Here is a 13,749-nt window from a genome sequence, read left to right on the forward strand (position 1 = left end):
CCCCTAACGGCTGCCCGCCAGGCTTGGCTTCCATTGTACATCACAGGGAGGAAAAACCCTTAACGTCATGAGACGGGAGAGGGAGAGTGTCCAGTAGCAATCTGAGTAGTGCTCCCAGGGAGACCCCGTGACTCGAGCACAGCCACACTCATGGCTGCTCCGGTTTGGGCCTGTAGTTGCTGCTCTGCGTTGGCTTTGGCAAATCACCTCAGCCAGATCCATGCTGGACCTGACAGCTGAGACCTTTGGCAGCTCACTCCCCTGGGCCCCGCCGAGCAGCCCGTCCTCCTGCTCCGCCACCAGCCGGATCACCTCTGTGCCTGCCCATGTCAATGAGCTGAAAAGCCACTCTGGCTGCACGCAGAGCCCCCTCGACGACGGCGTCTGGACTCCCCACAAAGGTGTAGACCGTCCGGTTGGTGGATGGGCCGGCATCCACATCCAGCAGGACGCACCCCGGTGTCTGAGAGACAGCCTCACCAATGGCATCGATCACCTGCAAGAGAGCACAGCCGAAGAAGGGTGTTCCGCCATTCAGAGCTACGCCCGGCTCATTAATGCTTCCTCTCAAAAGGCAGCCCAGCATGGAGTCTGCTAAAGAAAGGAGCCAAGGCATGGCTGGGTTTGTTAATGTTTCAAATGCACCCCTAAAAGTGAGCCAGGAGCCAAACGTCTGCTTGCAGCGGAATCGTTCACGTTCAAAGCACAGCCCGTAATGTCACCCTCCAGCTCCAGATCACGGCCTGCCCTGGGGTCTGCAAAATAGCTGGTCAGCGTAATCAGAGCAATGTACGACTGGAAGGGACCGTGAGAGGTCGTCTAGTCCAGTCCCCTACACTGAGGCAGGACTAAGTATTGTCTCGTCCAGTGCTACCCAAAGTGGTGGTCCAGGGACCGGTGCCGTTCCACGAGCCATCGGCTGCTGGTCTGCGCGCACATTGGAAAAAAAAACTGCCAGTCCCCCACATCAGATAGCTTGAGAAGCACTGGGCTAGACCATCCCTGACAGGTGTTTACCCTGTTCTTAAATACTCCAATAGAGGAGATCCCACAACCTCCCTGCATTATTTGTTCCAGAGTTTAACTACCCTGGTCATTAGGAAATCTCCCTTGCTGCAATTTAAGCCCATTACTTCTTGTCCTGTCCTCAGTGGTTAAGGAGACCAACTTATCATCCTCCTCCTTGTAACAACCTTTTATGTACTTGAAGCCTGTTCTCATGTCCCCTCTCAGTCTTCTCTTCTCCAGACTAAACAAACCCAATTTTTTCAATCTTCTCTCACAGGTCATGTTTTCTAGACCCTTCATCATTTTTGTTGCTCTTCTCTGGACTTTCTCCAATTTGTCCACATCTTTCCTGAAATGTGACACCCAGAACTGGACATAACACTCCAGTTGAGGCCTAATCAGCGCGGAGTAGAGTGGAAGAATGACTTCTCGTGCCTTGCTTACAGCACTCCTGCTAATACAGCCCAGGATGATGTTCGCTTTTTTTGCAACGGTGTAACACTGTTGACTCATATTTAGTTTGTGATCCACTAAAACCCCCAGATCCTTTTTTGCAGTACTCCTTCCTAGGCAGTCATTTCCCATTTCATTTGTGTGATTGATTATTCCTTCCTAATGCGCAACTTAACCTGGCCCCTGTTGTGTCTGCGTCATGTTAATGTATTTAATTACATGAACATATAGAATGGCTCACATAAGACAAAGTTCCCATATACTGTTTTTTCCTACAGCCATAGAGATGCATGTGAGCTGCTTGTAACCTATGTATTACACTGCATGCCAGACAGTCCGCAGAAGTCTTTTATATGAATACTAGACAGTATGCTGTACTTAGAAAACTGACTACAGATGATGTATAGCAACACAGAATAATGGGGAAGGGCTAGCATATGTCATACAAGGCTTTAGAATTAAATTGCAGCAACCCCTGTAACACTCTTAACGGGGTTTCATTAATGTAGCTTTCAGTAAATTCTTTGCATCTGGAAACAAGCATACTGTGATGAAGGGGGGAGATTTTCCTAGCGTTGTGCATGAACACTGCGTGTGTCGGTTTTCCCTGCGTGCGGCATGTGTAACAAGGTGTGGCAGAGAGGGGTTTGTTACTGCAAAGGGCCAGGTGTGACCTTGCCTAGCAAGCTGGCCCCTGGACAATGGCCTGGATGCTGTGGAACTTAGTAGCCAGGGACTTGGAGGCCCAGAGGCCCACCCCATCTTGGGAGCCACATGGTCTTGGCCAGGGGAAGGACAAAGGGCTAAGAAGAAGAGGACTCTGGTGATCAGACCTGGCAGGGATGGAAGAGAGAGGGCCCAGGTGATCTGTTTGCCCAGGACTGAAGACAAAGGATGGAGGAGGGGCTTTGGGGAAGTTGATATATGGTGGTCGGCTGGAAGGAGGGGGCTTCTAGACCAGGGACAAAGAGCAGCCTGAGCCACCTGGACGCTGGACAGTCCCATCCAGACTGTGCTGAGACTTTGTGTGCTCAAGGCCCTGAGAACTGTGCTGTGTTCCAGACATACAATAAACCCCTCTGTTTTAGGCTGGCTGAGAGTCACTGCAGGCTAGAGATCACGGTGGCATTGCTCCCTCTGGGGGTGGAGGCCCCAAGGGTCCAGAGCGAGTGAACTCCCTGGTGAGAGACAGGCGTCCTGAAAGCTTAGAGGTGTGGTCCTGGGAGGCAACGAGGCCAGAGGGCCTAACCCCAGAGAGGGCAACCTTCACGAAAGGATGACACACTGAAGGGGGTTACTCCCAGGGGTGAGAGCACTGGGCCTGTGAGTCCGTGACACATACATTTTTATGTCAGTGTATGAGATAATTCACTGTTCAATACCCTTGTTGTTGTCCGCTTAGAAATATACTGATTCCTTTCAAATCAAGAACAAATTCTGGTATACAAGGTCACCTGCATTAAAGAAAAAGAGTAACAATATTTTACAGCACGTGCTTTACTCAGGGAAGTTGTTTATGGACTTTCGCAAGACAATCAGATTGTAGGTCATATGCAACCTGTGTCAGCTCGAAAACTTGGCTCTCTCCCCAACAGAAGTTGGTCCAGTAAAAGACATTACCTCCTCCGCCTTGTGTCAGGAGTGAGGCCCTCAGCTGTGCCTGCTCAGTACCCCTGACGCCCTAACGAGCCCGCCAGGCTGCCGGAAGGACTGGCGGAGGAAGCCAGCTGGCCACTTTTTAAATCTAGCAGCAGCAGTAGCTTGCTGGCTGCTCAATGCCCATGGACACTCTGCCTCCCTGGGCTTATCTCTCCAAGCCCTGCTCCTGCTTTGCTCCTCCACCGCTCCAGCCCAGATCCTGCCCTGCGCCCAGCCCTGTGCCCATCCTGGTCCAGCCTTGCTCCTGCATCAGAGCCAGCCCAGCCCCTGCCTTCCCTGACACCTGGTAAACCGGTTCTGACTCTCGGCTCTGACTCCTGACTCCGACTCTGCCTCCACCCTTGTCTCTGGCATTCAGCCTCCGACCACTAGGCCTGACCACCTCTGACCTGGTCTGCTGACACCTTGTCTCTTGAATATCCTGGGACTGACATGGCTACAACAACACTGCACGTCTGAAAGGGCAAAACTCCTCTTTGATAGCCAGAGTACATGGGTGCTGAGAATGGCTGGAACTGCCAGTCTGGGAAAGAAGCGAAGGCCCAACCTGAGAGGTGCTAAACATTTGCACTGCCCATGGATGTCAGCAGGAAATCCTGGCCCCCGCAGGCAGTGGAAGTTGAGGGCTGTCATAAATATAAAGGGAAGGGTAACAACCTTCCTGTATACAGTGCTAGAAAATCCCTCCTGGCCAGAGGCACAACATCCTCTTACCTGTGAACGGTTAAGAAGCTCAGGTAACCTGGCTGGCACCTGACCAAAAGGACCAATAAGGGGACAAGATACTTTCAAATCTAGGGCCGGGGGGGAGGCTTTTGTCTGTCTATTCTGTGTGCTTGCCGGAGAGAGATCAAGAAAGCAAGCAATCCAACTCCATTAGAATTAGTAAGTACTAGCAAGGAAATGTGTTAGCTTACTTTTGTTTTGGCTTGTGATTTTCTCTGTGCTGAGAGGACGGTGTATTCCTGGTTTTCTTTTTGTAACTTTAAAGTTTTTGCCCAGAAGGAAATCCTCTGTGTTTTAAATCTGATTGCCCTGTGAGATTAGCTTCCCTTCTAATTTTACAGGGGAGCTTCTTTTACCTTTTTTCTTTCTAATAAAGTTCTGTTTCTTTTAAGAGCCTGACTGATTTCTCTATTGTCCTAAGACCCAGGAGTTTGGGTCTGTGATCACTTTGTAACCAATTGGTTAGGATATTATTCTCAAGCCTCCCCAGGAAAGGGGGTGTAAGGGCTTGGGGGGATATATGGGGGAAATAGGAACTCCAGGTGGTCCTTTCCCTGATTCTTTGTTAAATCACCTGGTGGTGGCAGCGTACCCTCCAAGGGCAAAAAGTTTGAGCCTTGGGGAAGTTTTAACCTAAGCTGGTAGAAATAAGCTTAGGGGGTCTTTCATGCGGGTCCCCACATCTGTACCCTAGAGTTCAGAGTGGGGAGGGAACCTTGACATGGGTACACAGCAGTTCTCCCCATTGGTGCCCACCTGGATAAGGTACAGTGGAACAGTGGTGAGGGAGAGCAGCAGCCGTTGTAAATTCTTATCGCTCGGTCAATGGAACAATGACAATTTACCCCAATTGAGGATCCTACCTCAAAATGTGTGAGCGCACAAGACTAACGTCGATAATAACAACAATAATCCCTAGCTCACATCTAGCATTTTTCATTGGGAGATCTGAAAGTACTTTACAAAGGGGGGGGGGGGTTCAGTATCATCACCCCGATTTTACAGGTGGGGAAACTGAGGCACAGAGCCGTGATGTGACCTGTCCAAGCCCACTCAGCAGGTCAGTGGCAAAGCCAGGAACAGAGCCCAGGTCTCCTGTGTCCCAGTCCTGTGCTCTGTTTGCTAGGCCACACTGCTCTGAAAAGAAGCCAGTGTACAAGATGTTACACATGTGACTAAGGAAGTAGAAAAAATGGTCTACTACTGTATGAGCTGCGAATCAACATGTGATCATGTAATGGAAGACGTACAATGCACGGAGGGCAGGGTGAAAGCTGCAGTCCATTTATTATCATTACTATTACAGTAGTGCCTAGGAGCCCCAGAATTGTCCCAGACCCCCCCCCCCCGGTGCTAGGCGCTGTACAAACACACACCAAATAGCTGACAATGTAAGTAATCGGAGCACAAAGCCGGGCACCCAGAGGACGTGGCGATGGAAGAGTGAAAACAACACTCTCAACTGCCTTTTCATAAGATGGAAGCGTACCAAGCTCTGGGGCTGGAACCTTGTGTTGCTGTGGCAACAAGATGCTGTTCTCCGAAAATCCAATCCGCTGATCCAGACAGTCAGATCCCTAACTCCAGGCCAGAGTGTAGGCCGGTGCAGAGTGCAGCGGTGCCTGTTAGGCAGTGCTGCGGCTTGGCGGGAACACATGACTGCTGTCTCCTAGTGGCTGTGGTCTGCTGCGGCTGCTCGTGGCTCCTGGATTGAATGTAAGGTGATGGTTCTGAGCTATAAAGCCCTGCCTGGCCCAGGCCCTGATGCTAGAGAGACGCCTTTCTCTCTGTGCCATGCAGCTACAGCGCTGCTCAGCAGGGGGACCTCAGTTTAAAAGAGCGGGGGCTGTTGGTGACGAGTTCTCCCTGGGAGGGGCTGGACTAGCCTAGGGCAGCTGGCCTTCAAGGGGCCTCTGTGTGCACAGACTGCTGCAGAGAGAGGGGTTTGGTGAAGGCTGCTCTGGGGGAGGTGGGGAACAGGCATTTTGTCTTCAGCTAACAGTTTTATTTCTGGTTTTGAATTTTATGGCGGGGGCACCTAGCGCAATGGCCTGATGCCCCTTTTATACACCTCCAAATACACACATCAGAGCTACACACAAAAGCTATGCTAAAAATACTAACGCCGCAAACTCAAACACTCAAAAGTTCGGAAATGCCAGAAACCAGGCTGCCCGTGGACCCTTAACAGAGCCCCCTGGTGCACACGCAGGATTGCACTGCCTTCAATGACATGATCATTTAAAAGATCTTTTAAACTGTTCCCTCAGGGAACAGATGGCCAGGATCCCCTGGGGGACTAACATGAAGGGGAAGGGAGTCCAGGAGAGCTGGCTGTATTTCAAGGAATCCCTGTTGAGGTTACAGGGACAAACCATCCCGATGAGTCGAAAGAAGAGTAAATATGGCAGGCGACCAGCTTGGCTTAATGGTGAAATCCTAGCGGATCTTAAACATAAAAAAGAAGCTTACAGGAAGTGGAAGGTTGGACATATGACCAGGGAAGAGTATAAAAATATTGCTCGGGCATGTAGGAAAGATATCAGGAGGGCCAAATCGCACCTGGAGCTGCAGCTAGCAAGAGATGTCAAGAGTAACAAGAAGGGTTTCTTCAGGTATGTTGGCAACAAGAAGAAAGCCAAGGAAAGTGTGGGCCCCTTACTGAATGAGGGAGGCAACCTAGTGACAGAGGATGTGGAAAAAGCTAATGTACTCAATGCTTTTTTTGCCTCTGTTTTCACTAACAAGGTCAGCTCCCAGACTGCTGTGCTGGGCATCACAAAATGGGGAAGAGATGGCCAGCCCTCTGTAGAGATAGAGGTGGTTAGGGACTATTTAGAAAAGCTGGACGTGCACAAGTCCATGGGGCCGGACGAATTGCATCCGAGAGTGCTGAAGGAATTGGCGGCTGTGATTGCAGAGCCCTTGGCCATTATCTTTGAAAACTCGTGGCGAACGGGGGAAGTCCCGGATGACTGGAAAAAGGCTAATGTAGTGCCCATCTTTAAAAAAGGGAAGAAGGAGGATCCTGGGAACTACAGGCCAGTCAGCCTCACCTCAGTCCCTGGAAAAATCATGGAGCAGGTCCTCAAAGAATCAATCCTGAAGCACTTAGAGGAGAGGAAAGTGATCAGGAACAGTCAGCATGGATTCACCAAGGGAAGGTCATGCCTGACTAATCTAATCGCCTTTTATGATGAGATTACTGGTTCTGTGGATGAAGGGAAAGCAGTGGATGTATTGTTTCTTGACTTTAGCAAAGCTTTTGACACGGTCTCCCACAGCATTCTTGTCAGCAAGTTAAGGAAGTATGGGCTGGATGAATGCACTATAAGGTGGGTAGAAAGCTGGCTAGATTGTCGGGCTCAACGGGTAGTGATCAATGGCTCCATGTCTAGTTGGCAGCCGGTGTCAAGTGGAGTGCCCCAGGGGTCGGTCCTGGGGCCGGTTTTGTTCAATATCTTCATAAATGATCTGGAGGATGGTGTGGATTGCACTCTCAGCAAATTTGCGGATGATACTAAACTGGGAGGAGTGGTAGATACGCTGGAGGGGAGGGATAGGATACAGAAGGACCTAGACAAATTGGAGGATTGGGCCAAAAGAAATCTGATGAGGTTCAATAAGGATAAGTGCAGGGTCCTGCACTTAGGATGGAAGAATCCAATGCACCGCTACAGACTAGGGACCGAATGGCTAGGCAGCAGTTCTGCGGAAAAGGACCTAGGGGTGACAGTGGACGAGAAGCTGGATATGAGTCAGCAGTGTGCCCTTGTTGCCAAGAAGGCCAATGGCATTTTGGGATGTATAAGTAGGGGCATAGCGAGCAGATCGAGGGACGTGATCGTTCCCCTCTATTCGACACTGGTGAGGCCTCATCTGGAGTACTGTGTCCAGTTTTGGGCCCCACACTACAAGAAGGATGTGGATAAATTGGAGAGAGTCCAGCGAAGGGCAACAAAAATGATTAGGGGTCTAGAGCACATGAGTTATGAGGAGAGGCTGAGGGAGCTGGGATTGTTTAGTCTGCAGAAGAGAAGAATGAGGGGGGATTTGATAGCTGCTTTCAACTACCTGAAAGGGGGTTCCAAAGAGGATGGCTCTAGACTGTTCTCAATGGTAGCAGATGACAGAACGAGGAGTAATGGTCTCAAGTTGCAATGGGGGAGGTTTAGATTGGATATTAGGAAAAACTTTTTCACTAAGAGGGTGGTGAAACACTGGAATGCGTTACCTAGGGAGGTGGTAGAATCTCCTTCCTTAGAGGTTTTTAAGGTCAGGCTTGACAAAGCCCTGGCTGGGATGATTTAACTGGGACTTGGTCCTGCTTTGAGCAGGGGGTTGGACTAGATGACCTTCTGGGGTCCCTTCCAACCCTGATATTCTATGATTCTATGATTCTATGATCACATGCTATTTTTTCCTCCAGACTCCTGCCTCTTTCGGCGCCCAGGGGAGCACTAGACGGGGGAGAGACACCCACTCTGCCAGTGGGTTTCACAGATTTTTGCTGGCAGCAGAGGAAGGGTGAGACTCAGAGATCCCAGGATCTGTGGGGTAGGGGATGGGGGGGGCTGCATATTCTCTAGAGGTCACAGACCCTTCTTCCCCCTCCCCTGAAACCTGTCCTTGTCCCAGTCCTGCCTCTTCCCCACATCCCAGTTCAATTCTCCTCCCCTAGCCAGTTCCAGTCTCCACTCCTCCGCTCTCCCTCTTCCAGCTCTTTGTGCAAGCTGTCTGGCTCTCCCGTCACTTCCCACCATCACCCACGTTCCACACACCGCTGGCTCCCCATCCCAGCCTGTCTCCTCGGATTCCCCATCCCGCCTCAGGGCCCTTCCCCGCTCCGTGTCCCAGTCTCCTCCTCAAACGGCTGCTCACGCTCAGTGCAGACAGGCATTACAACGCAGGGCAGGCTGCATGTGTGCAAACTGCGATTTTTCTGTGGCTAAATCAGGGTGGATTTTTAGAGGGATGGCAGAGGCACCTTCCAGACACAATGGCCGGGAACGCCACGTTTCCGGTGCCTTCTCCAAACACCGGAGCTCCTCATAAGAAAGGGGTCCGAATTTTTTAACATGGGCAAACTGGTGTATTTTTCCCTGACCATTTTCTCAGAAATGACTGAACTGTTGGGGGTGAAATGTAAAGTCAAACTGAAGAGCAGGCTGAGGACAACACCTGCCATGGAAAATTTCAGCCCAAATGGTTAAAGTTTGGCAAACTTATAAGCAACTGAATCAGGGTCTTATAATGGGTGCTGCCAGTCCCACCTGTAATTAGCCCTGGGAGCTCCGGGGAGGAGGTGCAGCTGGGACCAGAGGGCAGCAGGAGCGAGCGGCGATTCCAGCTGCTGTTCTTCGAGAAGAGCGGGGAAGTGAGCTTGGCCTTGGGCCTTTCCAGCGCTGGCCGGGCAAAGGCAACCTCCACCAGCAGCAACGGAGCAAGGGCAGGGCGTGGCAAGCGCACAAGCCGGCCCCCACTGGAGAACCGGAGCAAGGCTGCTCAGTGCCAAAGCCCCTGGAGCTGGATGGTCTCCTCAGCATCTCCCCATGGCACTGGGGAAACTAGCTTGCTCCAGCCAGGAGCGCTCCGGGGGAGGGGGTATGGGATGGCATCCTCGTTCAGCCCCAGCTCGGACGATGTGGGAGCCAAGCCACAGCCACGAGTCTCCCCTTTGGGGCAGCGGAGGTGATGTGGAACAAAGGGCTGTGACATGCGCACCGCAGGGCCTCTCCATGCCCCTGGAGCTCAGGGAGTCTCACCCTGGATTCCCGTGGGAGCATTTGAGAAGCGCCGGGGGAGGGGAGGTCATTGGGCCGTGCACCCTGGGGGCCATGCTGTAAGCTGCCGCAGATACGGGTCAGAGGAGCTGTCATCCAAGGACAAGCTACAAGCATTAACTCCAGCCCAAATGCCATCGCTTCGGCCCAGAGGCAATCAACACAAAGCAGCACCCAGGGCAGGTGAAAAGCAAACAAGCCAAGGCCTTGCACACAGTTTATCTCCACAAAGCAAGTCACACAGCACAGAGAGAACCCAGCCCCTTACCTCTTTGTTATTGCCCTCGGAAAAGTTGGGGACACACTCCACCAGTTTGGACATTGTGCTGGTTTCGTTCCTCCCAGGGGAGTGCCTTGGCCTGGACCGCACTGGGTGTTTGCTCTGACCTGTGTGGCTTCAGAAATGGAACTAGAAGAGCAGGAGCCTTATACGGCCTAGCCAGTGACCTTTCCCAATCTCCAGGGTTTCTCATTAACTACCCAAAACTGCAGCCAATAGAAGGAGAGTTTCCTAATTAAACAAATAAGAGGAAACTTTTGGCAGGGAGGCCCATCTGGCCTCTAGTTACTGGCCTGAGTCTACTGTCCGTTATGCTGGTGTCACTCAGGAGTGACACCCCTGCACTCGCGGATTGTTTGTACCTGGAACGTTAATGGTCAAGCCTTGCTCTGTTATAACCTGGGCTTTAGTCTCTGTTGTCAGGCTCTTGTCTGATTCAGTTTCATTAAGAGCAGCCAATATTTATTTATCCATGTAACAGCAGTTCTAAAATACAAATAAAATACAAACATATGTTTTTGTTGCAACAGAATAAGACACAAATTATACCCCAATTGATAGGCTATCTTCTGCCCCTCCACTTTTTTTTTTTTTTGCTGATAAATCAACCATAGAAGACACTTTCTTCAGTTGCCCACAATTTATTCTGTGCTCATAATCCTAGACAGAGGTAAGCAAATCCTAGACATAGACATGCAAGGATTTAGTTATACATAGGAACAAAAAGAATCCTGACAACAGTATTGGTCCTTATTACATGGCAAAGGTAGAAATTGTTTTTGCATTATTAATGATTAAAGAGGCCAGAAGTGTTTAGTAAATATTTCTGTTCTGTATTTGGGGGGAAAAACAGATGATGTAATCTCATCCTATGATGACAACATTCTTTCCTTTCCACTATCATTTCAGGGAAATGTCACACAACAACTACTAAAGTTAGACATTTTTAACACAGCAGGTCCAGATAATTTGCATCCAAGAGTTTGAAAAGAGCTGACTCAGGAGCTCGCTGGACCCTTAAATGTTGATTTTCAGTAAGTTTTGGAACACTAAGGAAGTTCTAGAAGACTGGAAGAAAGCCAATGTTGTGCCAATATTTAAAAAGGGTAAAAGGGTTGCCACCTTTGTAATTGCTGGCAACTGAACCCCCGAGGCCCCGCCCCCTGGCCCACTTCTTCCCCCCAAGACCCTCCCCTTGCTCTGCCTCTTCTCCCCAAGGCCCTGCCCCACCTCTTCTCTCAAGTCCCTGGCCCCTTCTCCATCTCTTCCCCCCCAAAAGGCTCCACCCCCATCACTCGCTCCTCTACCCCCTCTCCCCTGTCGTTCATTGGATCATCTCAAGGAGCCTGCCTACCTAGTAGTCAGAGTCTGCGATCATGAGACAGGACTCTCAAGAGTCGGCTGGGTCAGGATACCAGGGGTCAGAGGCAGGAGACAAACGGGAGATCAGAACCACCAGTCAGATGCCAGGCATCAAGCTGGGTCAGGATGCCAGGAAAATGAGCTGGGGGTGGGGGGCAGCAGGAATGGGTAGCAGAAAGCACAAGGCACACAGTCCAGAACAGGGCAGAGTCCAGTTGTCAGGCAACTTCCTGTTCCTGCTGCTCTGGGACTCGGCCAGTCGGACCTCAGGGGGCTGGAGCCTCCCAGGTATCCTGGGCCCAGCCTTGTCGAGGTTACGAGGACTCTGCCCCACAGGAGAGTGGAAGGGGGGCCCTCGAGGTCAGGCAGGCCTCTGGGTAAAAGAAGTGGGAGCGAGGCCTCAGATCCTTTCGCTAGCCCATTTCACTGGGTAGTGTATAAGCCAGGAAAGTTCCCCACAATAGTGGGACCATTCCCCCGCTTACATAATTGGCATCATGGACAGACTCCTATCCATAAGGTCCACCCCATTGGTTTACTGGTTGAGTTCCTACCATGGCTGGAATTGAAGAACTACAGGCCCAGTTTGCTGAACTTCAGCGCAGATTATCAGACCAAGCTGAGGCATTACAAAAAACTAGAACTGAACAGAGAGAAGCCTTATCTCTGACTAAGGCAGTAATAGACCAACAGGCAGCAGAAGCTAAGAAACCCCCGATTATTTATGCCCTATGGGAGCAGAAGGTCACAGAGTTTGGTGACTTCCTGACTAGACCAGGAGACATTATGGTAGAGCAGTGGGTCAAGTCTGTGAAGGCAGCTCTGCGTGTGCTAAGAGTCCCTGAAGAAGATCGTTTGGACTTCATAGAGGAGCACCTCAAGGGCCAGGCCAAGGCCACAGTAAACTTCATGGCAATGAGAGACAAGAAAGATGTGGAAAAGGTATTTGTACTCCTCCTAGAAGTGTATGGAGACAAGGCACCTATTGGAACCCAACTAAAGGAGTTCTTTGAGAGAAAGCAGGAGCCCGGTGAAACTGTCTGGGCATACAAGTATGATCTCCAGGAGAGAATGAGCAAAGTGCAGCGGTGAGACCCTCGACGAGTTCCAGACCCAGATGCGGTTCTGAAAGAGCAGTTGGTGCAGGGGCTCTGGGATGACTCCCTCCACTGTGAAATGAAAAGAAGGTTGAAGGAAGAGCCTGGTAAGAAGTTCCATGAACTCATGCAGGCTGCCATTATGTGGTAGGAAGAAAAGGAAGTTCCTGTGGAAGAGACAGTTAAGATTGGAACATTTAAGCGAAGGTGTCCAAAAACTGGCGGTCCAATAGGAAGAGATGCTGAAAGTGATGACTGAGTTGATGAAAGAAAAAAATCCCATTAGTATGCCAAAATCTCCAAGGACACCGGGATCCCCCTGAAGGATGAGCAGGGAAGGTACATTTGTTACACTTGTGAAAGGCCAGGGCATACTAGACAAGAATGTCCATGCAGAAGGAGAACAGAGTCCCAGGCACTCGAAACCAGTGGGGCACCAGGAGCGAGTGGGCCATCTACAGTAGTAGGCCAAGCAGGGGCAGAAGGATTCCTAGGCCTGTCCTTTGTGGAAAGTCACTCTGCATACAGTGTTGAGAGGAAAGCGGGCAGTGCCAGCATATCTAGTCACGTCTGCAAGCGAGCATTTGGAGACTGTCTAACTGGTGAAGCAGCAGGGGCGAAGACCACATGTTTGTTAGATACCGGCTCAGAAGTCACCACCATTACTGAGTCGCATTTTCAAAAATATTTGAAGGACAAGGAGCTGACCATGCACAGCACATGGTTTGTACGTCTAACAGCAGTTAATGGACTGGCAAGCCCAGTGGTGGGATGCCTTGAAGCAGACATAGACTACATGGGTCAGTCACTGCCAGGGAAATGCAACTTCATCTTGAAAGACAAAGCCTCTGAAGGGAGCCATATGGGAGAAGGAGTACCAGGGATTCTAGGGATGAATATCATTAGTAATCTCGGGGGGAGGGATAGCTCAGTGGTTTGAGCATTGGCCTGCTAAACCCTGGATTGTGAGTTCAATCCTTGAGGGGGCCATTTAGGGATCTGGGACAAAAAAAAATTGGGGATTGGTCCTGCTTTGAGCAGGGGGTTGGACTAGATGACCTCCTGAGGGCTCTTCCAACCCTGATATTCTACGGTTCTATGATGATCTGAAAGAGCTACTGTTGCCAGGAGAAGGAACCAGCACGATGAACCGTCATGGGCACTCTAAGAATGCTGTGCTAATTAGAGTACTGGCTCGAGCAGAGAGGCAGAATCGTTCCCTGGGCCCCGTGGGGCAGATTGGAAATGTTAAAGTGGGCAGAAAACTGTTATTCCTCCTCAGAGAGGGAAGATCCTTGACGAACACTGCTGGGTATCAGGAAATACCAATAGATAGCGAGCTCTTATAGAGCCTACATCTGGGGTAAACCTACCTAATGGG

General features: G+C 50.6%; 1 protein-coding gene across 1 annotated transcript in view; it reads right to left on the minus strand.

Annotated features, from left to right (window-relative positions):
- The window catches only part of FTCD (formimidoyltransferase cyclodeaminase), a 40,965-nt gene extending 30,921 nt beyond the window's left edge, over positions 1 to 10,044 (minus strand). The window contains exons 1-2 of the mRNA XM_007066686.3: positions 9,898 to 10,044; positions 313 to 496 (exon numbers count right to left, since the gene is read on the minus strand). Of these exons, the coding sequence (XP_007066748.2) occupies positions 313 to 496; positions 9,898 to 9,951 (238 nt within the window). The 5' untranslated portion in view covers positions 9,952 to 10,044. The remainder of the gene's footprint in view (positions 1 to 312; positions 497 to 9,897) is intronic.
- Positions 10,045 to 13,749: the final 3,705 nt, after the last annotated feature.

This window comes from Chelonia mydas, chromosome 11 (assembly GCF_015237465.2).
Source record: "Chelonia mydas isolate rCheMyd1 chromosome 11, rCheMyd1.pri.v2, whole genome shotgun sequence".
In the NCBI taxonomy this organism is placed as follows: domain Eukaryota; kingdom Metazoa; phylum Chordata; order Testudines; family Cheloniidae; genus Chelonia; species Chelonia mydas.